Source organism: Gasterosteus aculeatus, chromosome 11 (genome assembly GCF_964276395.1).
Source record: "Gasterosteus aculeatus chromosome 11, fGasAcu3.hap1.1, whole genome shotgun sequence".
NCBI lineage: Eukaryota > Metazoa > Chordata > Actinopteri > Perciformes > Gasterosteidae > Gasterosteus > Gasterosteus aculeatus.
In genome coordinates this window covers 15,102,007-15,129,617 of record NC_135699.1, presented here as the reverse complement: position 1 = coordinate 15,129,617, position 27,611 = coordinate 15,102,007, and the positions used below count along the sequence as shown (strand labels likewise).

General features: G+C 47.4%; 4 protein-coding genes across 11 annotated transcripts; all 4 read right to left on the bottom strand.

The window, feature by feature from the left end:
- Positions 1–1,492: 1,492 nt before the first annotated feature.
- On the bottom strand, positions 1,493–9,689 carry raver1 (ribonucleoprotein, PTB-binding 1). 7 transcript variants are annotated; one of them, XM_078084010.1, is made up of 15 exons: positions 9,149–9,689; positions 8,146–8,212; positions 7,116–7,585; positions 5,700–5,891; positions 5,484–5,604; positions 5,290–5,390; positions 5,093–5,164; positions 4,676–4,745; positions 4,164–4,345; positions 3,987–4,068; positions 3,739–3,866; positions 3,551–3,622; positions 3,334–3,456; positions 3,164–3,229; positions 1,493–3,049 (listed from the first exon to the last, which is right to left on the bottom strand). In XM_078084010.1, exons 1-15 carry the CDS (start codon positions 9,470–9,472, stop codon positions 2,903–2,905), a joined length of 2,217 nt encoding a protein of 738 aa, XP_077940136.1. In that variant the 5' UTR covers positions 9,473–9,689; the 3' UTR covers positions 1,493–2,902. The 7 variants fall into 7 exon arrangements, with proteins under 7 accessions (XP_077940136.1, XP_040047651.2, XP_077940137.1 ...); XM_040191717.2 differs by having other exon boundaries at positions 5,129–5,164; XM_078084011.1 differs by lacking the exon at positions 3,164–3,229.
- A 637-nt stretch (positions 9,690–10,326) lies between these two features.
- On the bottom strand, positions 10,327–20,028 carry tyk2 (tyrosine kinase 2). Of its 2 annotated transcripts, XM_040191920.2 has the most exons (24): positions 19,840–20,028; positions 18,894–19,096; positions 18,680–18,800; positions 18,466–18,592; positions 18,221–18,384; positions 17,262–17,640; positions 17,013–17,189; positions 16,548–16,705; positions 16,348–16,465; positions 16,051–16,234; positions 15,861–15,967; positions 15,604–15,774; positions 15,074–15,161; positions 14,763–14,890; positions 14,331–14,466; positions 13,426–13,577; positions 13,189–13,339; positions 13,004–13,095; positions 12,727–12,916; positions 12,313–12,431; positions 11,508–11,680; positions 11,304–11,421; positions 11,080–11,190; positions 10,327–10,989 (listed from the first exon to the last, which is right to left on the bottom strand). In XM_040191920.2, exons 2-24 carry the CDS (start codon positions 19,075–19,077, stop codon positions 10,855–10,857), a joined length of 3,483 nt encoding a protein of 1,160 aa, XP_040047854.2. In that variant the 5' UTR covers positions 19,078–19,096; positions 19,840–20,028; the 3' UTR covers positions 10,327–10,854. The 2 variants fall into 2 exon arrangements, with proteins under 2 accessions (XP_040047854.2, XP_077940133.1); XM_078084007.1 differs by having other exon boundaries at positions 13,004–13,339; positions 19,840–20,019.
- Positions 20,029–21,648: 1,620 nt separating this feature from the next.
- cdc37 (cell division cycle 37 homolog (S. cerevisiae)) lies at positions 21,649–26,642 on the bottom strand. Its single transcript, XM_040191922.2, has 8 exons — positions 26,119–26,642; positions 25,041–25,322; positions 24,164–24,269; positions 23,399–23,514; positions 23,190–23,312; positions 22,573–22,755; positions 22,425–22,496; positions 21,649–22,294 (listed from the first exon to the last, which is right to left on the bottom strand). The coding sequence occupies exons 1-8, from the start codon at positions 26,224–26,226 to the stop codon at positions 22,154–22,156; spliced, it is 1,131 nt and encodes a 376-aa protein (XP_040047856.1). The 5' UTR covers positions 26,227–26,642; the 3' UTR covers positions 21,649–22,153.
- A 32-nt stretch (positions 26,643–26,674) lies between these two features.
- On the bottom strand, positions 26,675–27,407 carry cmc4 (C-x(9)-C motif containing 4 homolog (S. cerevisiae)). Its single transcript, XM_040191923.2, has 3 exons — positions 27,315–27,407; positions 27,174–27,233; positions 26,675–27,066 (listed from the first exon to the last, which is right to left on the bottom strand). The coding sequence occupies exons 2-3, from the start codon at positions 27,229–27,231 to the stop codon at positions 26,906–26,908; spliced, it is 219 nt and encodes a 72-aa protein (XP_040047857.1). The 5' UTR covers positions 27,232–27,233; positions 27,315–27,407; the 3' UTR covers positions 26,675–26,905.
- Positions 27,408–27,611: the final 204 nt, after the last annotated feature.

The window sequence follows — 27,611 nt, the reverse complement described above, 5'->3', positions numbered from 1 at the left end:
TTCTTCACAGAATAATGAGAATGCTTCTCGGTCGGACTCATTTCCTGAGCGGACGCGAACACAAAGGCGAACGTCACACACAATATGCACGTTGGGGAAAGCAGAGTTTCGTGACTAATGGACTGCAGTTGTGGGGTTTTTTGCCCGTCGGCGGAGAGCTCCATCCGCTTGAGGAGGTCGGCGAGCAGCAGCTAATCAGAACCGTTCACCCCGCGGGGGGAGGGAGGAAGAGGAGCGCTCTTCACAGCCTCTTACCCCCCCCCGACCAAAAGGCATGGCGTATCCCAGCAGCCAATCAGCGGGGCAGATCATCTGGGGGTCCATCTCACCTGCCATCATGTGCACACAGGCCTGGGCTCGTTCTTCAGCTTGTTTTGTTTTCTAAATTTAATTAAATATGAATGTCACCATTCTCAGTCTTATCAGCAAAATGCCTTTCAGGCGGACAGATTCCGGCTTTATTCTTGTTCAGCGGCCTGTTGGCCTTTGGAGCTGATAAGTGACTGAGACTGCGGGTAAATTACACATCCAGGGAACAGAATTCAGGCGCACAGTAAGTCCTTGTTTAACATTCATACAAAGTCACAGCAGCAGCGCCGTGATGGAGCAAACCGGAGCTCCCCGATAACGTGATTTAGCTGGAGCACACGGGGAGTCAAAAGGTTATTATTAGTCATTATCTACATTGTGGAACATTAACACAAATGTTGTTTGAAGTAAGAAGCCTCCGAGAGATTTTGTTGCACCCATTTCTCAAGATGAGCGTGCAGGAGAAGCGTTCCTTTTATGTTCAGTCTTTGGGCCAATAATGCAAAAACATCAGCTGGTTGTGCGTGCAGTTAGTTCTGGTGCATTGCTCCCCCCATTCGGGCTAAAAGATCAGTGTGACATGCCTCTTTATTTGGCTCTAAGGCACAATTAAACAGCGTCCAAGACATTTTTAGTGGCATACAAATGCATGGTTCTTGTATTCCTCAAATGCTTTCGTCCCTTCCGTGCAAGGACTAAAGCGCGGTTCACAATATTTATGTTAAATTTAGCAGTGAGGATGCAGATTTCATCAAACTGAATAATTATTTGCTCACTACATCGTGTGTCAGAACCACTGTGACCTTAACGTGGAGGTCTGCCTCGTGGTATTAGCGGTCTTTGGGAAGAGGATCTGCTGCCTCGATAGATATTAAGCGGTTTCTAATGTACCGAAAACAAACTATTAGCGTCAAACGATACACTAATGAAAACTGCTACAACTATGTACCCCTGAAGCCTCAAATCAGATCAAACTAATGTGAAGCCCTCTGGGTTTAAAAGCAGAAATTGACTGTTTAGTCTTTTTTTTTTTTTTTTTTAAGCTGTGCTTCAAGGCAATTAAATTATGTGCTCAACCAAAGAAGAGCATTTCCCAGAAGAAATAAAATAAAAAAAATCTGGTTTGAATTTTGTGAAAATACTGATGTCCTAAGATACTTTTTAAAAAGACGACTTCACAACATGAGTTTAAATAACATTTACTTGCTCACATCACATACAGAGACAGCCATGGAGGTACAGGCATGAGAAGAAGAGTCACACTGAATGATCGCCATACAGGACGGCTGCATCTCTGGGTCCGTACACAGCATGAGCGGCCCGCCAGGCACAACCACAAACCCATTCAGATTAAAGGAAAAAAAAAAAAAAAAAACTTGGACTCAGGCAAAAATGATCACGCTCAACTATTTACACAGCAAATAACAGGAAAATGTAAATGGAAGCCAACACAGGGCAGGATGACGTCACAGAAAACACTGTTACGGCTCAAGTGTAGCTGCATTTCCTAGCAGAAGTCAGAGGTAATGGGTTTTCACAATCAAACTGTCAACCAGAGAATTCAAAAAAAATAATTAAAACAAAAGACAGTCATATCACCGACCAGTCGCCTGCCACTAGCTCCCGTAAGTACTTCCCCACACTGCAGGGATGGCACGTGTCCACCGGCCCAACCACCGGGGTGAGGTGTTTGGACTTAAAGACATTCAAAATGATAAACAGAACTCACACAAAATACACAGAAAATATTCAGCTCCTGAACATCCGAGCGAGAGGAGGCTTGAAAAAAAAAAAAAAAAGGGGCATATTACAGAGGTGAGAACAGACCAGAGACCTCTAAGTGCATCACTTAACAACCAGTGTAGAAGAACAGACTCCGTGAACAAGTTGGAGGGTTTGGATCAAAAGACAAACGACGTGGAAAAGTTAAGGCTCGAGAAGACCTGCCAGAGTGAGAGAAAGCTTCCCCGTCAGGACACACAGCCGGGGACATAGAGCCACCATTGGTGGCTGGAAAGCTGCATGTTAACCAATGAGGAGGGACCTGAATCCAGAATTAGGGCTGACAGCAACATTAACTACCCAGTGGGAGGGGACACACACACACCTGCCCTTTTCACAGGGGCATTTAAAAAGTAAAGCCTGTTTCTATTATAAGTCCCTTGTCCTGACGGTCGAGACAACATCACTTTAGAAAGATGTCAAAAATGTGAAAACTGGCCACACTAGCGTAGCTCTGATACACCACACTCAATACAGGGATAAAAACTTTTAAAAAATGCTTAAGAGGAAATAATTGATTTGCTTTAACCATTTTTTCTCACTGTACAACTTTTTCAACAGGGAACTAAAAAGGCAAATAAAAACTGAATTGAACACTAAAATCATATATATATATATGCACAAACAGAAAAAATACAAGCGGCAAGAATTCCAACGGAGTGACAATTGCCCAGATAGCAACAGGCTGCAGAGGGACACGGGAGACAAATCCAAGGACCAACACACGGCACGCGGCGTGTTGGGAGACGTCAAAGGAGACGCCCTTGTGTCCTGGAAGGCTTCTACTGCAGCAGGAAGCGCTCGGCTGCAGTTAGAATATACGCTTTCGCTTCAGGTAGGAGTCTGCGTAGTGGCCCCCGAGGCCCTGGGAGTGCTGGCCCACGTAGCCGCCCTCGGGGCTCGGCTCCGGAGACGGGATCAGCCGGTTGAACAGACGCTTGTGGCTACCGATGGGAGTCTGAGGTGAAAAACAGCAAACAGATTTACAAAGTGAACACCGAGCAGCTGGGTCTGAAGCGCAAAGCAATTACACTGAATGTTACAAATAAAGAGGGCAAAGTGTTTGGATGACCTTCACAGCACTCCCCAGGCCTGGTGGGTAGCCGTTGGTGTGGCTCACAGGGGGCATTCCCACAGCCTGAGGACGGACAAACAACCCGCAGCACTCGCTATTAAACACGGGCTTTTCCTTGGAACCTATATCCAACCTTTTTAGTTTGAAACCAAAAACACAAGCCTCACCCGGTTGAGGTGGGTGTTAGCGAGTCCCCCGTCACAGGACGCCTCGGGGCCTGAGCCGAAGTAGGAGGACATGTGTTCGCTGGGAGGGTAACTGTAGAGGGGGAAACGCTCGCTGTAGTCGGCCTGATGAGAGAGCAGCAGAGGCACAGTGTAACCACAGGGCAGCGCGCACACCAGCAAATGGGCTTTAAATAAATAAATAAAATGATCGCGCTACCTGCTGACCGAATCCTGCCAAGGATTCAGCGCTGAGGTTCTCCTGCTGCTCGTACAAGTGGGCCAGAGGATCCTGGGGAGAGACAGCAGATCCCATCACGTATATGCGGCTGAATGGGCGGCCAGCCACCACACTGGAAGCCGGTCTAATAAAGCGGCCGCTATCCATATGAACCCGCGGGGGGTCACCTGGTGAAGGGGAGGATACTCGGGGCTGTAGGACTCCTGGTGGCGCAGGTTGTAGTTTGGCTGAACGTGCTGGTTGGACACATTGCTCAGCGTGGGCCTCTTCCTGTAGGGGTGAGTCCTGCAGTTTCCTGCTCGAGTAGCGCAGAGACACACGTTGATTTAGATCTCAGGAATTTCATGCAGCGTACAACCTTCTGCCAAGACAGAAAATCGGTTTATAAAAATAAATTAAGGAAAAAGCGCCTCACCTGAGGCGAAAACATTGTGGACACCGTGGAAGGCGCTGTGGGGATTGCTCCCATCTTTGGGAGGATCTCCTAGTATGGACACCTGAGCAGAGGGGGGGGGGGGGGGGGGGGGGGGGGTGAGTCACCCGTACCATTTACACGCAGGCAGAAAACATGGAAAATGACTTGCGGCCCCACCCCCTGCGCCGTGTGGCCATCTGCGCTCATCAAGCCGCCCATCAGGTGCATGGTGGGAGAGGAAGTCCGGGGGAAGGCGCAGGCCGCAGTGGGGGGCTCCTGCTCCCGTGTCAGCCCTCGGCCAAGTTGCATAGGCTTTAATTGGGCCAAAGCATCCGTCTGAAGACCAAGACCTCCACCACCTAGAGGAAATGAGACAGCGGTGCAGTTGTAAAATGGAACCGATGCTTTGATCCGTTAGAATACCTCGTTCCTTTTTAAAGTCAGTTAGTCAGATTTGCAGCAGAGATATTCGTTGAACCGACAGATGCAAAGCACTCAATCCAACGTGAATATAGATTTCTCCTTGGCAACATTATCCTGCACTGTGAGTCACATGTCCTGACCCAAGTAAAGAGGAGGCACCGTGATCAAGAGGCTAACACGGACGCAGATGTTTTGCATCAAAGGCAAAGCAAAAACAAGCCGTCTGGGGTTCAAGGAGCAACGGCTGGAGACGGCGGATGCCAAACCTTGGGGAAGGTCGCCGAGCAGATGGACCCCCTGCTGGACAGCCAGGGCGTTCTCCGCAATGAGTCCTGCCTGCTGGCAAAAGCAGGGAGCAGAGTTCAGTGTCACTACAGGGTCACGCTGCCGGGATGCAACACTCCAGCTGTGATAAGACTGCTGCGCTGCACCGGCACCGAGGAGTCTCACCGCGTATGCAAAACGTCATTACAGGGCGGCCATTTAATGCATTGTGCATAATGAAGCACACCTACATCATCACTCAAAAGTACAGCCCACACAAAAACAAATCTCCTAGCCAGAGCTTACCCACCATGGCATTGCAGGGTTTTTTCTTATAAATCACACACACAAAAAAAAGAAGAAAAAAAAAAGAAGAAATAACCTAACCAGCACCTCACACAAACACCATCATCACTCACACAAGGCACTAGAGGGTTCTCTTTATTGTGCAGCACCTGAGCCCAAAGGAGATGATTTCCCAGAAAGGCTTGCTGATGGTAAAAAGAAAGAGCGGAGGGGGGGGGTGGGGTTGGGAAAGGATGTATGAACACGAGGGGGTGGATGGAGCAGCAGAGGAAGCCCATTCCGGAGGGAGAGGGCAGAGAGGCAGATGTACCTGCTGGGCCTTGGCCTGGTTCTGAAGGAGCAGCTGGAGCAGGGCGGCGGAGAGGGCGGGGTTGGCCAGCAGGGGCATTGTGGGGGCGGCCCCAAGGAGGCCTGCGCACAAAAAGGGGGGCCATCAGGATCCACCGCAGCGGAACTGATCCTTCAACGAAGGCGTTCGCTGAGAGCTACTGGGGGAGTCCTCACCTTGTTTGGGTCCCTGTGACAGAGGGTTGAGCAGCATCTTGAGCGTGGCGGGGTTATTGAGGCCCGTCAGTATCTGCATGGCCGTCGGGTCGGGGAGGAGACCTTTGCCCCGGTTCACAGCCTTGAGGGGGGGGAGGGGCCACAAGTCAGGCAGTGAGCACACGAGCAACAGCGAACCCAGCAGCAGCTGCGTTACGGTCTTTCTGAGTCACAGACCATGGTTTGAGCAGCAATCAGGGCAGCCAACATGCTTCTTCCTGGGGGGCCGGGGGCACAGAAGGACACCCGGATGCGCGTCCCGCCCAGCAGCCGGCCGTCGCTGAGTCGCTGAGCCTCCTCGGCCATCTCAGCTGAGGAGAACTCCAACACCGTAAACCGCCGGAAACTCGAGTCTTGTCCCTGAGCCAACTGTGGAGAGGAACATGGGGGGGTTTTGGGGGGAAAAAAGGACAAGAAATTAGTTTTATTATTTAATGCAGGAAGGAGTGTCCCGAAATCATTTCTTTAGTAGCAATCAGAAAATATGCCAAGATCACCTTTGTAGTCCACTAATTGATTAGCAGATTTGAAATTGACGGCTCTATAAAACAGTTAAGCAGGATCTTAATTTTTGCTTCTACCAGTGATTATAAAATTAAATTAAAAATAGGTCGTTCAGCATGAAAAATTACTAATCAAGTGAAGAGATCTTTGTAGACTACCAGCACATTCATTTGTGATTTGTTCTCAAATCACTGCTGTACATTTTTTAAACACAGCCTGTGCAGCTGTGTTCATTGATTTAGTGCCTCTCCTTACAGGTAGACTCTGCCATTTTCTAGCATTTACAGGTTCAGCAGCTTCGCATGAGAGACCAAGGATTTACTGTTCCAGTAACTTACTTTTTTGCAGTTAAAGAGCCTTTAAACAATCCGCTGCATTTGATTTCTTGTCAATAGTGTTAGAGATCTTTTAACCATCTTAAAATTTTTACAACTCAGTCACATTATTTTGCTATGTATTGAATTTCCTTCCCAGGCCCTTAGCTCACCATCAGTAGCTAAATCTGATTAAGCACCTCCTGGTTTTATTAGCTTATAAACCAGGCCAGTATATCCGGTTGAAACGAGTGCTGGGATGATGAATCAATTTGTTAAATTATCGGATGACACTATATGGTCTATACAGCCTCTGCTAAAATCCTAAAAAGATATTGGACCAGCGGAAAACGAACTGTACGTGCTGTGCTAAAGAGGACGCCCCTCTCCTTCGTTCCAGAAAAGCCTTCTGAATGACACCACCTGGGGGAGTCAGGTGGTTATCACCATAGAAACCAGCAATGCTCATTGCTATAGAAACTTTGAGTGGCCACAGGAAAACTGGGGTAGAGGTGAAAAGGTACAGAAAGATCAAAAAATATTCAGTGGCGATTCACCAACTTTCAGATACACATGGAAGCACCAAAACCCTCAAACTGAAACTTGCGTTATACCCACTTACAGTATTTTACCTGATTAAGCATTACTCGACTATCAAAACAGCCGCAGGTTCATTTTTGGACTAATCGATCAACGGGCTAATCCATACTGATCCAAACAGGTGCGCTATTCCTGCATTCTACTGAACACGCTGGGTTTGTGTGGAGAAGCCAACCTGGCAGAAGATCGGCGCGTGGGTGTCCGCCAGGGCGTTGCGGAGATCTTGGGCCGTCAGCAGGCTCGGGGGCAGCCGGTCCACACACAGGCATTTGGAGTGCAGGAGTTGGTACGTGAGCGAGCCCACCTCCGTCCAGTGGACGTACAGCATGCGGGTGCCCAGCTGCTTGCCCAGCAGCTCCGACTTGGCCCTGGCAGCGGAGTCCTTCTTCATGTACTCCACAAAGCCGTAGCCCTTGGAGTGGCCCGTGGAGGCGCTGTAGACCAGAAAGCAGCGCTCCAGGTTACCGAAGGGTCGCACCAGCTCCTCAAACTGCTGCTGGGTGAAGGCGCGCGGCAGGTTGGCGATGCACAGCAGGGCGTCGGTTGGCTGCAGCTGCACGGAGATCTCCCGGTCCCGTAGCACGTGCTGGTGGAAGTCCTTGATGGCGCACTGCGCCTGTTCCCCGTGGAGCAGCGTCACAAAGGCTGAGGGTGGTGGAGGGACAGAGGAAAGGAGACAGTAGACACAATCTGGTGTTTAGTGAAGGAGGGACATTTGATGAGTCAGCGTTAAAGTCAGGATTAAAACCACATCCCCAAACATTGAGTATCTATTTAACAATGAAAATGTTTACCTAAAAAAATAACTGTGTTTTTATATGCAATTATCACTAAGCATGCCCATATTTGATTTGAACTAATTAAATGTTATGGCCTATTTTTTATGTAGAGAATTGTTTTTAGAGGCTTCTAATGGATCTTTAATGCACTTATACCAATCAAAAACCGGCAAATTTGTAAATGCCGATGCTCCCGAATAATGTTGTATCCATCTTTGGGAATCAAAAAACGCTTGGTGAGCAAAGCATTGGAATATAGTAGCAAATGAACTGCTCTAAATACTGACAACCTATGTTATTTATGTGACGATCAAGTTTAGTGGCTTGTTTCTTTAGTAAACATTTATAGATCATCCGTGATAGATCTTTCCCCACTTTAAAGTGTTTACGAGATGCATAACATAGCAGACCAGCAGTTAGACCAACCTGTGCCCTTGTATTTGTCAACGAAGCAGTACTTCAAGTCATAGTTGCCCAACAGCTCATGGACCTCCTGTATTAGAAAATAAGGAAGAAAAATAATTACTTGACCAATATTTGACTACTGAATTGTATGTTGGCCATTACACAATTGCAGGGTGCGTAATTGTATATTTTGGTCATCGCATAATTAGCTCACTCGTGTCCTCTGGGAAAGAACAAGTTGCACCTGTGAGGGGTGAAAGGTTAATAACCGATCCATTGTTGTAGGAGAAATTGTTCGACGCTGCTTTTGACCATTCACAAACGAAACTGCGATGCCGTCTAGCATTTTCTGAAACGTTTTGTCCGCACACCTTCCACCTTTTGTTGTACTGCAACTGACATCTCGAACTCCCACTGCCCCCCCCACCCCCCAGTGAACAATGGTACCGCCCGCAGGCCCAACGCTCCCCACGAGTCAGGCACGTTCCAAAAAAAAAAAAAGTGTGGCATCATGATTAAAATCACTGCACTACGGTACGACGACACAAAAACCCGAGTGCACCTGTAAAAGGTGTATGTATGGAGAAGAATCACAGGCGGACTGATCGCTTGTGAGCTTTGATAGTGAACGAAAATCATGAATAGCAAAAGTTTTTTTTTTAAACTGGGGCCAACGAGGCCGGAGGCAGGTCACAGGCCACAGATGACCACTATTGACAGTTAACGTTTTTCTGACCACCTGGCGGTTATCCCAACCACACAAACACATTTCAACTATTTAAAATGTGTTAAAATGTGTTCGGGGGGCGCCAGTGTATTGCCTTTTAAATAAAGCAGTTTTAGTTACGCAAAAGTGTCGCATCAATCAAATTTAAAAAGACAGCTAACGAGTTAAATGGCTAGCAGGCTAACGCAGGTAGCATGGCAGAGCATATCGGAGCTATGCTAAAGTTAGCCCAACCGCCTCCCGTCAATCAATCATCAAATAATTAAAACTTTAAAAAGTTTTAAGTTTTGCTCGTACCTGATTGCTGACGTCGGATGGTAGATTTTTTATGATTATTTTTCTACGGTTGTAAAACTCCCGGCGCGTTCTCTCGAGGCGGCTCTCAATCTCTTCGGGGCTCAGTGATGTCAAGTCCTCGTCGACCCTCCGCTGACACTCGCGGTCCGACGCCGAGTCCTCCTCGACGGGTGGGAGTTCGGGGTACCGGCGGTCTCCGGACATCGAGCTTTCGTGGGCCGCAGCGGGGTCGTGATTATCGGCGTGAGGACGAGGGGCGAAACTGAGCCCTGCGTCTGCGCTTTCATCTCCGGCAGCTGCGCCAACAGACACGACGGCCGCCATCACTCCGCTCGGCTGGAAGTTGTATCGGTCCGGACGCTCAGCCCGATTTGAGCAGTTTAAACAATACACACATGGCCCCGGCGCCGCTTCTCATTGGACGAGAGCGGGACGCATTCTCCATGACTACGACGTAACGGGGGGAGGGGCGGGGCGAAGCCACGATAAGCTGCTCCAAAGGCCCAACTCGCTGCAGAAGGTCCCTGACCACGAGCAGTGTGGGGACCACATCACGAGCATCCATTGTATAGATTCCTAGGTTTGACACAGGGTGAACCAAATGTTAAAAAACATAATATAGGTCTGTTACAAAGCAACTTCAAAAACACACTTCAATGAATGCATCCAGTTATAAACACAAGACATTGTTTGCATTCATATTTCTTTATTCATATGTGTGTATTTATATCTCTCTGAGAGAGAGAGAGAGAGAGAGAGAGAGAGAGAGAGAGAGAGAGAGAGAGAGAGAGATTTACATGGAATTGTCCCCTGTAATTGTTTTGGCTTGCTGGTAAGGGGACGGTAAGTCTGAACGCATGCAGATTCTCAGCAGACTGTGACAACATTTGGAATTGTTCCTTTGTACTCTCCAGTTATACATTCACCATACTAGCTTTTTGTCCTTTGTGCACTTTCCTTCAAACACACAGTGCGATCTTTACAGTAAGTTTGTAATGTTTATAGTGTCTGGGTGGTATTCTGGCTATTCTTGTACCCACTTATTTGTGGGTGATTAATGTGCACATTAGGATAATGTACATTTTCAAGCAGCAGTGTAGTTAATTTTTTCCCGCTGTGCAGCAAGGTCATGGTGAAGAGGGCCACAGATTGATTAAAGGGGTGCAGTCGAGTGGGTCTTTTAAGTTTTCACAAATTGGACGTATTTTTAATTTCCTTCCTAGAGGCAGGTGAACAGGAAACACAGATATGAAATTGTGTACAGTTTGACACATACATCAATGTATTTCAGTCCTGTATAAAATGGTTTATTAGATATTGTTCTCTCAGTTTACACTAAATAAAAATTAACATACACAGAAATGAATATACAAACTGTAAATTAATGAGAGTAATCCTACATTTTCCTAATACCAACTGTTATATGCGCAAACCTAGAATTTTTTAAAGGCAGAAGCTGATACTTTCCCAAGGACTAGACTCTTTTCAAGTACAACTCATTCACCAGAAAAGAAAGAAAAGACAGAGATTCATCACTGTGTTTTATCACGTTTGAGGGGATAACGGTGTGACAAACAAAATTAAACCGGCAAGGACGTCTGTGAAAATAAGGGGAGTCTGCATTGCTCAGCGGGAAACTCTACGTTCCTGTAATATATTGGCGCAACGATGGCAGTGTGATGACATATAAATACATAAAGTCAAATCTAAGCCAAAGAAAAGTTCATGTGCGGCTGCCAGTTGTATGTCTGGCGGATAGCCTCAAACATTTCGATGAGGGATCCGAATGACGGTCGTTTTGCCGGCTCCGCAGCCCAACATTGCTCCATCAACATCCCCACCTGTTGGTTCAATGGAAAAAAGTCATTATAGAATAATCTGGCTACTCAGGATGCCAATAAAATGTCAATAGTGCTTAAAGGAGATGTTACTTCATGAGGGCAGCCTTTGGGACGAGGCAATCGCCACTGTGTATCCAACAGTTTTATGAGCACCATCACATTCTTCTCCTCCTTGATTTCCTTCATCTTGTCAAAACAGACCTTAAAACACAACAGAGCCCATTAGGCATCTAACACAGGGACTCAAAATGCACTCCGTTAGTCGCACAAAGAAGCAGTTTTGAGCTGCTTATAAGAGGCCGGCCACGACGTACGTTTGGAGGGCTCAGCCGGGTTTCACAGCGGGTCAGGATCTCATACAGCGTGACGCCAAAGGACCAAATGTCAGAGGAAAAGGAAAATTTATTCTCCTTCAAGCACTCAATGGCATACCTGCACAGTGCAAAGAAATACCGTTTAGTTGCCAAAGTCATAAGACAAAGCATTGAATGAGACTAAAAAGTGCGGAATGAACCCACCAGTACACCGGGCTTTCCCCGTCCTCTCGAACACGATAGTAGATCTCGCCTTCGGGGATGTGCTTCGTTAGGCCAAAGTCTCCAATCTTCACCAAACTGTCGTTTTCCACCAAGACATTACGGGCAGCCAGGTCTCGATGGACGTATCGCTTGGACTGCAGGTACACCATCCCCTTAAAAAGGGAACAGGAACAGAAGTTGGATGCAATTACCGGGGCAAAATGTGGATGTTAAACCAAGTCGCTGTGTGTAAAGGAACGGAAGAGTTCAATGTTATTGAAAAGGTTCCGCTGTTAAGTTTCCTATAGAGTGTAATCCTTTGCGGCGCCATAATCGCGGCACATATCAGGCCGGTCTGTCCATCGCTTTGGTCCGGGCTGAAACGTTTCCACAGCTATTGGACTGATTACAGACTTTAACTTAGACTTTTGACTGTCGCTGTGAGCATGTTAGCATGCTAGCATGATTTACAGCACAGAGCAGCCTGCATGGCTCTAAACATCTTTCTTCGACATAATGCATCAATAACGCAACGTGTATTATGCTTCAATCATGAAAGTGACAGTCAGCTGCAAATGTGATGCAAACGACGTGTCGGTGAAGAACATGCCAAGTGATTATTTCCTGGTTGGAGAAAAACATCATGCAAGTACTAAATTACTCAACAAAGACATCATGAATTAACAACAAGACACAGAGATATTAAAGCTTAATGTGATGCATCATCTACCACAGGAGAACTTATCCTGCAGCACCAGGAATGTTGGAACATCAAGCAGAATAGAAGATCAGCACAAAACCTCACCTGACAGATCTGCTGAGCGAACAAGAGACACTGGGCCACTCCCAGTTTGCGTTTGGGGAGGTAGTCCCGCAGACTCCCCAGGGGAAGGTACTCCATAATCAGCTGCACAGCTTGTCCTCCTGTCAGTAAACAACGCAACAGGGCTTATCCTCCCACCTCCATTACCTCGCAAAAGGGAAGATTGACCTGCTGCCTGGTGCTCAGCAGGCTGCGCGTAGAAAGCTCACAATATTGACGTACACAGTGTGGCGCGTTGAATAGATTTTTCATTCTTTTCTGTGAGAAAAGCAGGAATCAGAAATCCATCACGTGCCAACTGCCGAAGCTCCGCGAGCACCGAGCGAGCTCTGCGCGTGAGACACTATGTTGTTGCATGCTTTTCAACGAACGGACACGCGTCAGCTGAGGCCTCACCCAGCTCAGTGCAGCAGCCCTTGTACTTGACAATGTTGCTGTGATAGAGAGACTTCAGGATCTCGATCTCCTTCTTCCAGCCCTCGAGGACCTGGCTGTTGTCCTGCTTCAAAGCCTTGACCGCCACGCGCTCTCCCGTCCCGTCGTTGGCCGGGTCGTACAGGTAGAGGGTGACCTTTCCGAAGTGACCCTGCGGACGAGAGCGACGAGAGGTGGATTACTCCCTCCGACCGTCACGGGGAGAAGTGAACTACGGGCGACGTGGTTATACACTCACCTCTCCCAGGTGCCGCATCATTTTCAGGTAGCGTTTGTGGAAGACGCTGGGGTCCGTGTCGGGGAGAGCCTCGCTGGGGGAGATGTTGGGATCTGCGAGCGGAAGCAGAAACAACGGCACGTTAGCCAAGATAGGTTGGATAAAAAAAATAAAATAAATAAGACATTTGAGGAGAAAACGCTGACTTATGATGATGAGCCCTGTGAGCTCTCTGAGCACGGTGCGGAACGAAGGCCTCTCCAGCGGCTCGTAGGTCAGACACATGCTGAAGAACTTTGCCAGTTCCGGGGACAAGGGTTCGGCAAGACGACCCTTTTGCTGATAGAAGCGCTCTTTCTGTTTCGGGGGATTGTAATTAAAAGTGAGAAAAAAAAAAAAGGTACAACTTCCTGTGGGAAGAGAAAAAAAAAAAAAGGTACTACCTCTGACAACGTGCCGCCACTCATGGGAAGGTCGCCGTCGTAGCAGATTTCGAGCAGCGTGACGCCAAAGCTCCACTGGTCGGCGGCGTTGGCGGCGTGGGAGCCGGTGTCGACGCACTCGGGGGCGATCCAGGGAATGCGCTCGAGGCGCTCTGCGGTTTACAATCGAGGCACACGTATGACGTCACGGCGATCTCAAGCTCCGGGTGAAGAATTTGGTTCGAGAGTAACGGAACCCGCGTCAGTCAAATAAAGTAGTAAACGAAGTTGGTCCTGGCACTTTTCTTATCGGGCTCTGGATCAGCCGTTTTGAATATCGGATCCCACTTGATGATAAATTCAAGTTGTGTGGCTGATTATATTGACATGATGTACGTTATAATAAGGCACGCGTTGTGCTGTGTGCAAACTCACTGGCTGATGCCCAAGAACAAAAAAAGGAAAATGTCTCTCACATTCAAGAGAAAACAGATTACGAAACAACAGAGCAAACGGTTTTCCAAAGAGGCAAATAAGCAATAAAATAATGAAAACAAAAAGTGCATGATCGGGAAATAAGGTCCATAGTTATCAATAAGACATTTTTTTATTAGTATTGTCTCATTTGGATATGCAAATTAAACTAAGTTACATTTGTATAAGAAATATTGAGCTCTAATCTCTGTTGACCAAATTTCCGACTTCAACATTTTGAGATAAAACTGCAAGACAACAGGAAATAAGTCACACATTTCCCGTGACTTATTTCCCGTTGTCTTGCAGTTTTATCTCAAAATGCTGCAGCGGTTTCCTAAATCTGATTAAAATAAGTAAGAAGAGCACAGATATGACAGAACCTCCTGCAGCTGAAGGACACTTTCTACAAAGCCAGGTGGATTCTGGGCTCGTGATACCGAGACACTGACCTTCCCTTGAAAGGACACTCAGGGAAACTCCTGGGTCACTCAGCTTGACAAAAGGACTGGTGCCGCTCTCCAGACCGCGCCTCGCCACCAGAATGTTCTTGGCGCACACGTTTCCGTGGACCAGCCGCTTGGTCTCCTGCGGGGATGAAAACAGTCCCGGGCGTTCAGCTCGTTTGGGATGCAGTGTCACCGTAACGAGTGTGAACACAAAACATCGATGCTCTTAGTTAATCAGGGCAACGGGGGACTTGACTCGCAGCACTCGGGTCTGATAATACGATTAACTCATTTCCTGCCTGCAGCTCAAGACTCAGCCGGCAGCACAGCTGCACAACCTGATTAGATCACTCTCACTGCACTTTAACGAATTAATCATATTGAATTAGAATCTGTGACATACAAAAACCAAACAGAGTGGTTGGTGGAACTCACGAGATAATTGAGGGCACTGGCGAGTTGTTTTGCAACAATGAATTTCCACTGAGAGTTCACGGATCCCTTTTCCTTGCGAAGGAAAACATCCAACGGCCCGAACTCCACAAATTCTTCCACCATGATGTCTGCAAAGACAGAAGGCGAGGCTTGAGAGGCGTTCGGCATCGCCGAGGGCAAAATGTAAACAAACCAGTGGCATCTGTGTCGGCATGGTGGTTTTGCATTTGCGTCACGAACTGGGACTGTGATGGGGAAGTAGCAAAAGGGGAAGTCGGGTTTGTAAAAGTGAATGGTGTTATTGTTCTTACTTTCGGACCCTTTGACCGACACGCCGTGCACAAACACCAGGTGGTTGTGGGACACCTGGCTCATCAGGCTCGCAGTTTCCAAAAAGCCCTGAGAATCACGAAGGAGAGAAAGAGTTGAGGATGCGAGCAGGTTAGACGCTGTCACTCTTTAGCGTTGCTGGACATCACGGCACAGTTCAGGTGTGTCGAAGCGGGCTCGTTTGATCGTTTATCTTTTATCATTAGTTGGTTAGTGGGTCAAACCGTTACAGCGACCAGCAGCATCTCGCTCTGCAAGGTAAAATAACAGATTTCTCTAATGGAGTCTTGTGGCTTCGGCAGCTTTCGTGGGCCTGTTAGAAGGGTTGTACCAGTGATTCTAGAAATTTGCTACACTTATAAAGCATACGTTTTTTAAAATACTCTCTCCCGCGTTGGTGCTCCCTTCTGTTTCTTCAAACTCCATGTGCTGCCGCTGACACGGGGACTGTGGATAAGTACCGCCTACGACCCCACTTCAAAAACATCCATTAAAAGAACACACAACTTACTAAATCGATGTCTTTATCGCTTTGGTCTAGAATCTTCAGAACCACTTGGATCTCTTTGCGGCCCCCAGAGTTGTTGTTGAACTCGTCATCCTGGTCGTTTTCTCCTCCGCCTTGGACCAGCAGATGTCCCGAGAAGATGTGGGTTCTGGTCCCGCGGCCCAGGTGCTGCTTCTAAAAGATGAACACAACAGCCGTTCAAGATGGAGGGCCTCGCGCACAACGAAGCCGCAGCGGATGAAGCGCGTCTCCACCTCTACCTGCACGATGTCTCTCTCCTTGATCTGGTGGAAGCGCAGCTGCGTCGTGTTCAGGGTCAAGTGTTCGGTGGGAACACCTTGCCGGACCACCACAAGGTTGGAGAGCTCTACGCCACACAGACACACGTCAAGGCCTAAACATACCACGACACAAAAGAAACGCAGGCAAAGAAGCCCAATGAACACGGACCTGCGTGTTTCGGCAAACAGCATTTTCGGACCGTGAAGCTGTCGGAACCAGACTTGAGCACGAAGGTCTTCAGGCTCTCCGCGAGCTCCTTCACGCTGGAGAACTCTCGATCCCAGCCCTCCAGGCAGAACTTCGGACCCTTGAGCTGAATCCGGAACTGCTTGTGGCCCGGCTTCGTTCCGTTCTACAAGCCAACGGGGGCGGGGGGGCGGGAGGGGGGGGGTGAACAGGGGGTAAAAGCGTTCTTCACCACGGCCGCGTCACTTCCAGAGAGGAGGCGTGGGCTCTCGGACTTACCTCATTTTTGTTCAGGACGGCGAGGATGATGCCGCGATAATCGAGAGCACTCCAGCGTACGAGGAAAGCTCCCTCCTCTGCAGCCTCCCGCCTCAGCTTCAGCAGCACGAAATCGTCACTGGAAGCACACCAAGCGTGGTGATGTAACCCGCTGCGTTCCTCTAAGGCCCGCTTGTGTTGCGCAAAGGAGAAAAACTCACTGCATAGGTCCGTGCAGTCCATTGGCTACACTCAGCACCACCCTCGGGGGAGCCACTTCATGACAAAGATAGTGGTGGGCGAACGCAGTCAGCCGGTTGTACCCATCCAGGAGGGAGATGAAGGAACGGGCCTCCTGGCTGGAGTTCATCTGAACCTCCTACATAAACACACACACACACACACACACACACAGAAACACCACCGGCTTACAATCAAGCTCCCACCTACAGACACATATACATTCAAAACACGGTGAAAAAAAGAAGAAGAAGCCTGAAGCCGGACAAAAACCCGAAGCTCTTATAAACATATAGAATATAGGAGAATTCATGCATTCTCTACTGTCGATCAGTGGAATGAGTAATAAGCAGCACAGCAGTTGGCCTAATGGACCGCACGCACATTTAACAATCAAACGAAGGCAGTGAAGCTTTTATGTAAAGGGGGTAAACAAGTGCTCTCACCAAGCAGCGGTTGTCCAGAGTGCTAATGCACACGTTTGTTCCAGTGATGGCTATGTGAGTTATTTCTCGGAAATCGCAGAAGGAGGTCCATTTATCCGTAGTGTTTTCGCTCGGCTGGCTGGACGGTTGCTTTTTGGTCTTCATGTAGTCGTTCCTCAGGTAGGTGTTGGCCTGCGCCTACGTAGACAGAGCGGGTGAGCACAACGTCCGCACGGCACACAACTACGCCGGCCGGACGCTTTGACCGACCTTCTGCTCGGACACCGGCCTCCACCGGACCCCCTTGGTGCCGGACACCAGGACCTCGTGGGTGGCCGGGCCGATGAAGTCGTCCTCGGGGGCGCCCTCGTAGCGGGTGGAGTTGGAGTAAGAGCTGCTCTCGATGCCGTCGTCCCTCAGCTCCAACTGGGACACCGGGAAGGTCTCCGATCCGAAACGCGGCGCCAGGTGTTCCAGCGTGGCGATGTACCTGTACATGATCTCCTGGGCCCCCAGGCGGCCCTTGTCCACGGTGTGCTGCTGGAAGGTCCGCACGAACTCTCTGAAAACCCGCCGGATCCGGAGTTTCGTCAGGAAGTTGTCTTTGGAAATTTGCTTGGCGAAGGACCTTGGGATGCAGTGCAAGAAGCTGGAAGAAGAAAAAAAAAAGAAAACAGATGATACCTGGAGATTATATTAGATTAAAAGCTCTGACGATCCAGGGGAGACTGTTGATTATCACAGTGGGGGAATATCGGTTAGAAATTGCAACACCCAACCTCAGCCGAGAGGCTACCTCCCACAGTCCAAAGACACGACGCTTAAACGGACGGCTCTTAATTGCCCGTAGGGGCGATGAATAAATAGAAATAGAAAGGAGCCTGCGATGGGCGGATGGTGTACTCGGCCTTCGCCCGATGTCAGCTGGGATCCAGCGACCCTGAGCAAGACGAGCAGCGATAGATAATCCATGGATGAAGAAACGCGCCCGCGGTTCCCCACAGACACACGGGCCGTACGTCTGCCTCGTGGCGAGTGCAAGCTGTCGAACAATTGTCCATATAGTGTACTCTTAATCCGACATGAGGCCTCTTTAGTGGCAGAAACACGTTTAGCTCCACACGGACGGTGGAAAACTACCTCATACAGCACCACTTTAAACCACCCAGAATATCAGAGGTGCAGTTACTATTTCACCGGTCCACAGTCTCTCCTTCGAAAGCCATTACCTGACTTTATCAGCAGCATCTTGTAAGGTGCAGCCTGTCAGCATCGCCTGGTGGGAGAGTTGAAGCACAGCCATCCCCAAGCTCTCGTTTTTTAAGCGGCTTCCCTCCTCCTCGGACTGAACGTCTTCCATCTGCACCATCTCGTTCACAAATTCATATTTGGCCTTTTGGACACACCGGAAGAAAAAGATGTTTGGCACGAATTGGTACACGGCGAACCCCTGCAAACGATTTCAAACACCAACCTGGAAGAATAAGTACTCTAAAGATGTGATTTCAAACAGAGGAGAACCCCCCTGTCCGGATCGGTGAGCATAGCGGGACACAGTCGGCTCCTTCTCATTTAGTCCGTGCCAATTTCTAAAGTAAAACCTAGCGAGAAGGAAACCAGAGAAACAATGTCAGAGAGCGTTCCCTGCGTCTTCTTCAGAAAGTGTGCGATAAAAAACACACACTAACCTCATACGGAAGTGAAGAACCAGGTTGGAGTCGTCCGGACTGAATTCATGGTTCGGACTGTACCAGCAGCGTGAATGTGGATTGTACAGAGCAAACAACGTGTGGCACAGGGGCGTGATCCCTGCAGAATAACACACAGAGGTTACACACACACACACACACGCACCTCAAACCAGCAAGCTACAACACCACAAAAACAGAACCACACTCTCACCTGCAGCCTCCGCAGCGCAGATGCACAGGTCCTCCGCCGTGACTCTTCCGGCCGAGTGGGACAGATACCTTTCGCCCTCCTTAGACCAGAACAGGTAGACGTGGATGCCCGCAGCCTGGGGGGGCTCGCGCAGGGCGGGGGGGCCCCCAGATCTCGAGCTCTTAGACCTCCCTCTTCTGGACATGGTGGGGCCAGCTTTATCACTACACAACCCCCCCCCCCCACACACACACATACGTATGTATAAAATACCAATGTGGAAGTAACAAAGTACATTGACTCAAGTGCTGTACAGATCCCATTTTTTTACAGATCTCGTTTAAAAATTGAAAACATCAATACATACTTGTTCTTAATGTAATTATTAGGATGTAATATTAATAATTAAGATTTGTCTGCTCAGTGTTTGCAGTCAAAAAATAGATCCGCCCTGCCAGCTTCGACGTGATGTACACATTGTACACACTGAATCAACAATTATAATACAATAACGAATAATAATACATGATTTGGATACTCGACGTTCTGACTTTGGAATTTATATTTCAGTCATTTGGGTATTTTTCTTTAGTACCTTGTTGAAAGCAGGATTAGTGAGCAGAAAAGTACCAGACACTTCATACAATACATACGCGGTACATGACATCATCGCATCCCCTTCAGGGCCTTTATAAACAATCAATAAAGTCACGCGCTTCTCTCCCGATCGAGTAAACACGACGTGCGGCGGACCGGTGTGTCACGCACTTCCGGTGTGATTACCTGTCCAACCTGTTTACGTTGCACAAAACTCCGCCACATCGATCGGCCTGTTCACGCGTTTTGTATTAAAGTGATTTGACGCGCACCGACCGCTCGAGCTGAGGCCGTGACGCGATACGTAAACGTTGTTGTGCCATCAGCGCCACAGCGTAACGACGCGTACGTGACAAATAACGCGTCTTACCATTTATCGGCGAGCCGTGGACGCCGTGAAACGCACAGCTGAGTCCGTCTGCGCTTCCTCCCCCTCTTCTTCTTCTTCTTCTTCTGTTTCTTCTTCTTCTACTCGCGGGTTCGCGTGAACTAAACACGCCAGCGGGGACCGCAGGTTTCCTGAAACTCACGTGATCGCGCCTTGAGTTTCGCCAAGCGCGAGCCCTGACCTTTCAAAATAAAGGTCGAGGATGAGAGTGACGTTGTGGTGAACTGATGGTAACGTGAGAAAGGTAAAATTACCAAAGTGCTGTACAATTTTCAACCCTCGCCTCGTTCATTTCACTCGGTCCTCTGCAGGCTAATATAACATTAAAACATATATGATACATTTGTTGAATTGTCATAGATTTTTAAATCAACAGATATACACAAGGGGGCGGGGGAGTTATATTATAGATTATATTCAAGAATATTACATAAGATTTTGCAAAATGCTTTTTCTTACGGTATTGAAGTACACTTTTACTTGAGTAAAAACATACTCTTGATGTGTTGTAATGCACCAGCAATGTGACCACAGCAGACCCTTTTCATTGCATTCATTTGTGACTTAATAAGGGGAAACTCACAGATGTAATACATTGTTCATCGGAGATTACGGTTTATACATTCAACAGGCCACGTTCCCTTATGCACATTTGCTATTTGATGTCTGGTGTTCATTTCAGGGCATCTGCAGCCTCCTGATGTCGGTTTCGTGTCAAATTTCAATGTTGTTTGTTTGGCTTCCAGGCCTTCACAATACAATCATCTCAAAGGCTTGGACGGCTAGTGGACACTAGATTACGGGTATTATTGCATGCAATGTTTACACTGAGTAACATTCCTCTTTCTCCATCTTTAGGATCAAAATATAATTATTAACGTTCTGTTGTGTGCCATGAAGTTAAAATATGACACCATAATAGAATAGAATCTCCGTCGGATCTAATATTTGGGTTACTTTCCCCACGTCCCATTACCTGGAGAATGAAATTATACCTACTATTATGGAAGAAGGCTGCCATCATTGAGAAAACACCCATATCTGAGAGGAAACCATAAATAGATCCAATCTGGCTCATTAGCAATAAACTTCAGTGAAGAAGGCAACGAGTACCAGACACTTTCAAGCTGTAGATCCTTATAGATAGAAATGAGCTCACTTCTGCTGGTCGGCTTCCCCTGCTTTAGAGGAACACGCTAACGGTGTTTTCTGTTTCTGTATTGCATCGCAATGGCCACCAACTACTTAATGCTGACACACATGAGGGATGAACAGGTAAAACCTGTGAATTCCTTAATGTTTGGTCAGAAATTCATTTAAACCATAAGAGACTTGAGTTGGACAGAAAATAAATACCTGTTGGGCATTACTGTTATTTGGCGACATCCAATCTAGTCAGGTCATATTTGTGATTAAGCTGTTTCACTTAATATCTGTTTATTATTTTCAACTCAGCGCTGGAACTTTCCCCTTCAGAATAAAAGCATCAGAGAAAGAAGAAGAAAGTGTAATCTGACCACACTGATTTGGGGAATGTAATTTGATGTGTTTTTTTGCCGGTGTCTTTTAATGTGTATTGTGATGTGTGTGGGGCTGTTCCAGAGGCCATCTACTGATACTTACCTATAATGAATGTCACAGGCATTCAGAATTCCCAAATACTTTTGGGAAAATCAATGCAGCCGCTCCATGTTAAACAGCTCACTCTCTTATGACGATGACTTCATTTGATGATTTAAATAGTAAAGCAGTGACACCTCAACGTTTTTGACAAAACTACGACACTTCAGGTTTGAGTAGTTGGATATAATTCAACTATTTGTTAAGCAAATTTGTAGAAAATGTCACTTCTGGGAAATAACCATCTGAATACATTGGTCGCTCAAGTCCTAAAAGTCTAACAAACAAAAAAAGAAATCACAAATTTGGTAAATCTGTCCATCCAATTCAGTAAACGCACACCCTGATAAAAGGTACAGAACATTATCTAGTGTGCGATTGCACAAGTGAAGCAGGCAGTCACCCACACACAAGCTGAGAGGTGTGTACAAGCACGTGGAAGAATACAGCTGACGTCCAAACAAATAAAACACGAGCAGAAGCTTCTTTTCCAAGCAGGAGTTACTAATGCGACGCAGCTGCGCAGACATCTCAACACTAACACCTCGAGTCTCAGTTTAGCATTTTGCAGGAGCTATTTCCTTGTTCCATGATTGGCAAACTAGTCATACACATTGTGGGGGTGCAATACAGTAGGTAGGTACACTGCGCAAACAAATCACACGATCGATGTTGGTCATTCCTTCTTGGTTTCTTCCGGCTCCTGTTTCACCTCCTCGTAGGTAGGATCTTCCTCTTTCTCATCCCCATCATCTGTCTTGGAGTTGGGGACCCACAGGCCCGATTCTATGCACTTCTTCATGTGAACCTTCGCCTCCTACATCAAACAACCACAATTATTAACTGACTCAACACCGGTAGACTGAGATGACTGTTAAATAACCGAAAAACATAATTCCCAGCAGACTTTCATCAGAAAGCAATGAGGCTTTAACAAAGGAACTTACCGTTGGGTCCATTTTGCTAATAACCTCTTGTAACATTCCGATGTCTTTATCATCAAAGCATTTCTGCATCTCCTGTAATTGACAACATTTGTCGTGAGGCACTTTAAACCAACCACACAACATGAAGGCAGAGGGGGGGAGAACTTACAGCCGGCAGAGACTCGTACACATCAACGGGGTCGAGCCCCCCGGGTCCCAGGCGCTTTTGTCGCTCCTCTTCCTCGTACTCCTTCATGGCCTTCTCGATGCGGATCTTCGCCCGTCCGCGAACGCGCTCCTTGAACGACTCCAGCTCGTCGTTGAAAGCGTCCTGGTACTGCTGGTCTGCGGTCTGTGGGGGGACGTTCACAGTGAGCATTTCATTGAATACTTTGACAGTAGAAATTAAAATTATTTGTTGCATCCCGACGCACAAATAAACCATCACTAAATGGCAACGGTGAATCATAGTCACAAACCGTTTTAAAGAAACTGACTAACTGGTGAGGGTGTTTTCCCTCGGCGACCACCAGCAGCCTTTTGCTCTACGCCGTGTGGTTATTTTCATATGTCAGCAGGAAACGCCGCCTAATGTTCACTCTGGAAACTAAACCGTTTAGGCCCTTAAAGAGGAACTCCCTGGACTACGTCTCGTGTCTCCTTTTCATTACACTCAACTCAAAAAGCAACGATGAATAAAAAGAAGAGCAAGATGCTTCTGCGTTATTTCCTGCGTTATTAAGCCAGAACGCGGCAACCTTGAGCATCGAAACAAATTAACGTCACCTTAATCTTGGCAAAGAATTGCCGAAAGCAGCCGCGGGGGTCCACCTTGAGGCTTTTTGCCAGCTCTAGGATGAACTGCATGACAATGGTCTGATGAGCCACTTGCTCCATCAATGAGTGTTTCTACGGAAAGAAACAAAACAAGTGAATATCTCGTTGTCGGCTCCCACAGAACGGAGGAGTACGCATTCTTTTCTCGTAGTCATTACCTCCTCCACCTCCAGGTCGATGCACATGATGACCAGGTAGTTGGCGGTCTCTTCACATACTAGATCCGAGTTGTCGGAGAGGTACTTCTGGCTGTCGTCCCAGCGTCGCATCATGCCTGTTGATAATCAAAAGTTATTTTCATAGGCTTAGTTGGGGGTTTGCTGTCTTGTCTTGATTTAAGAGTTAGGTAAGGGGGTAAGCAGGATCTGCCAAGCAGGCAGACACGAGTCTGACAGGATGGGGAGTCAGTTTATGTCCTGGCTGAGGAATGCAAGGTCTGCGGGTCAACTAGAAGATTTACCAGCCAAAGGGGGGTTAGAGACACACCAACACTATTCAACATACACACTCTGTTTACGATGTTTACGTTAAGTCAGGAGTCTGGACATTGGATGTGACCGGATCTTAGATGCGGGAGGTGGAAGGTCCTCCTCTACGCCAGTTTAGGGCCAATAGAAATCTTTCCTTCTCTGTCTTTCAAGGGTTATAAAACATGATGTTCTTGCTGATGTTAGTTAGTTGTTCTTCCGGCCTGTGTGCTGCCTGAACTGCTCCTGCCTTTGCAAACGCAGCGCTGATACTTGACCTGTGATCTGACAAATACATTTTCCAGAACGAGAGAAGTCATTCGGCTGAATTTGTGATAACCCCGACCAGGCTCCAAATCTTGAACACGTATTCTTACACTGTAGTGAAGACAGCAGTGAAGGACCGTCTCTACTTTCCCACCGTTCCGATACCGGGCAACACGCACGGATCCTTACCAAAGTGTTTGATCTGCTTCTCGTATTTCTCCACAAAGGTTTTGTGCTTTTTCTCCTTTTCTTCTTCGGTCTCTTCAGCAGAGTCCGGTTTGACGTTGACGACACTCTGTGGAGGATGAAAAGGAAGCAAGTGGTAGAGAATCATGGTTACAAGCTGGAAGTTAGAGGTTTATAGATCAGCTGGAACTCATGAGATTTCGTTCCAGTCAAAGGTTTGGACACACCGTCTCATTCCATTGAACGACCGGTATTTTGACTGGTACTGTATGTACGCTATGAATGAACGTCGACAGAAGCTCATTTCATGGCAGCGGATCAGACTGCTGCTAACCTCTTGTTTTTGAGTTAACTCTAGAGTGGAAGTCGCCAACAGCGACCCCGATCAAATGCATCACTGACTACAACCACGGGTGTTTCCCCCCCCGAGGCCGTTCGCTCTTCACGTCATGACTTCGATGTGCACTCAGCAGCCGCCTGAGGCATAACGCTGGAGAGAGACGAGATGGAGGGAGGCACACTATCATGTAAGGGAAGGTAAGAACGTGTTTTGTTCTCCGAGTTGATGCTAGAATACCCTAGTTTATCAAATGTTTTTCCAATATTCTGTCATGTATTTTGAGACCCTTAAAGAGCACTGGTGAAACAACCAGGACGAACGCACAGCTGGTTTCTTCTCCTTAGTGAATCAGCTGATACTAAAAATGTTAAATAGTGCCAGTGTTATTTTTACACAGTGACCTGCCCATAAATATATTCTAAACCTTATTGTTTTGTTAAACTAGGGGTTGGTAAATAACTTACTTGACGTATGATTAGAACTCAAACTTTGAGTGGTGTTTTTTTTTTTACTTTCCAGGCCTCCTCTTATCAAGCTCACCTTGCTGAAGCCCTCCTTGCTGAGCGTGTCGACGTTCCACGGCATCTTCTTCTCCTCCCGGTGGAGTTCCGCCATTTTCTTCTCCCAATCCCGCTCCTCTTTTTTCAGCTTCTTCTCCTCGGCCTGGGCTTTGCTACGCTCTGCTTTGGCGTCGTCGGTGGATGAAAGAGACAGCTCCTGCACTTTCTTCTGGGCCTCGGCCAGTTTACGCCGGCATTCGCCGAGGGCCTTGTTCATCTCTTCGCTTTTCTTCTCAAAGTCTTCCATTCGCTCGACGCGCGCCTGAGGTACGAATATAAAGAGTGTCCCACATCAGTCACAACAACAGGGGTTCAAGAGCGAGATGGCGGAGGATCTCCGCCGTAACAAAAGATGATTTTTTATTTGTGATATCGAGAAGGGTAAACATCTCTAACTTATACATTTTATTAGAGGATAAACCACTTGAGATGCACCGGCTGGATTTCGTGGGATCTCAGTTACAACATATGGAGGTAAGGATTTTAATCAAACTCTTTTATGAAATGGAGTAACTTTAGCGCATTTCCAAATTGATGGAAGTTTAGAGCTAAGTTAGAGACAAATGACAAAGGTCAGCGGGGGTGAATGATGAGGTGCTTTTAAGAAGAACATAAGCCTCAAATCCGGAAATCAGGAGCACAACAAGCTTTTAAGGATGAAAACACACGCATTGTAATACTTATCACGTCTAGCTTTGTATTTTATGGAAATGTCTGCATGCCTCCTAATAAGCCGGAGGCTTAGTTGTTCCATATTTTATCCAAGTCCCATCCTTCAGTTTAAAAAGACTGAGCAGAGCAGAACTAAATCCACAGTCAATGTTTTTTTCCCTTCAATGCTTATATCAACAACTTTATTACATCTACACAAAAGAACATTCCACGCGTTTCCGAGAAAAGGTGTCAGCTGAAACGTATCCGTGTCTATTTCAGTGCTAGCTTCAGACTAGCATTCTAAACGCTGGAGAGTCGTTGCCCTCTCCAGTGTAATGCACCCATCACTGGCACCCAGCAGCACGGGGAACAACGTTACAGCACAAACGCATCTTGTCGTGTACCTGGTGTCTCCACCTGAAGAGGCTCGGCGTGTCGATGTTGGGGTGGGTGTCATCTTCATCGTCCGACACCTCAATGTGGTCCCACACGCTGTAGTCTATTCTAGACATGACGCCAGTGAGGACCGAGCAGCGTTAGCTTCGGAGATGGCTCGGCTAGCGGGGAAGTTACTGGGCCGAACGAAGAAAACCCGAACCTCCGATCGAAAGACGCGGATAAAGCAAAAACTCAGCACCTCTCATGCGTGTGTGTTAGTATTCAGCGCAGCGGCGGGCTGTGTTAAGCCAACATGAACTTAGAAGGAGAAACCTGGGGCGGGCTAGCGAGAAACGGCTAGAGATTTCCAGAAAGAATCGCTCCTGCAGATTTCCGTTTGACGTCAGTGCGTCATTGCGTCACAAAGGACGCACGAGGCCGGAAGACAGGAAAGACGCTCAGTAAATGTTGTGTGGGTGTGTGAGACGTGTAGGCAGTTAAAAAACATGCAGTTATGTTAAATACTAATAAAGGCAGAGGTACATATTTATCGTTCATCAAACATGTTGAGAAAATAGTCAATTTTAACTCTTTCCTCAAGTTTATTGATTTCTTTTAGAAAATGTAGCGGTTGAAAATAATTATTTGTGATACCAAATTTACAAATAAATAATTAAACGGTCCAAGCGATCAGTAGCTTATTCCTAGACTAATACATAATGTGCCCAGACCTACTAATATGCCTTTTATGCAATAACATGTTACACTGACAGTCAATAAAACATCGATATAGTTCCTTTTCTTCCACTTCCATCAAAAGCTGTGGGCTGAAGGGAGCTTTGCGCTGCTTTTGCTCTCGTTGGGTTTGGAGTCCTTGAACCCCGAGCAACAGATGGAGTTTCCGGCCTGAGTGTCGCAGCACCGCCGCATCTCCCTGATGACGTCCTCACACATGCTCTCCTGGTATCTGTTAGCTGCAGGACGAGGACGACACGGGAGAGGCGGGGTTAGCGTAACACCAAAGGGGACGGGGGGGATTTGCTCCCGCAGCACATCGGCTTTATTTAACGGTTTTGTCTACCTTGTAAACACTGTTGAATTGCACATGCTTGCCTTTGACACGGATCTTTCTGTGGCATACCTGAAAGGGAACAGAGAGGGACAACATTCACACGTTAGTCAAGAAACACCTGGCTCCGTGTCTCTACGGACTCACTCCCACCTGTATCGATCAGGATAGGCCGGGAGCTCTTAGAGTAAAGGTCGCTGCTGCAGTTAGCCTGTGAGCTAACGCTACTTCCGGTGTTTTCGTCACGTGACTCTTGTCAAATCGAGTCATTTCGTAAAGAGTGCAGCAGCGACACCTGGTGGCGCAGTGTGAGTGCAACACAAACTGAATAAATGGCAGAAATTACTAAAGAGTAACTTTGAATATGACTTGGATTGTCATTGGGTATCTGTTATAAAAATTCTCACATGGTCTTCTTTTCCAGCCCCCACACATATACTGGGATAAGAC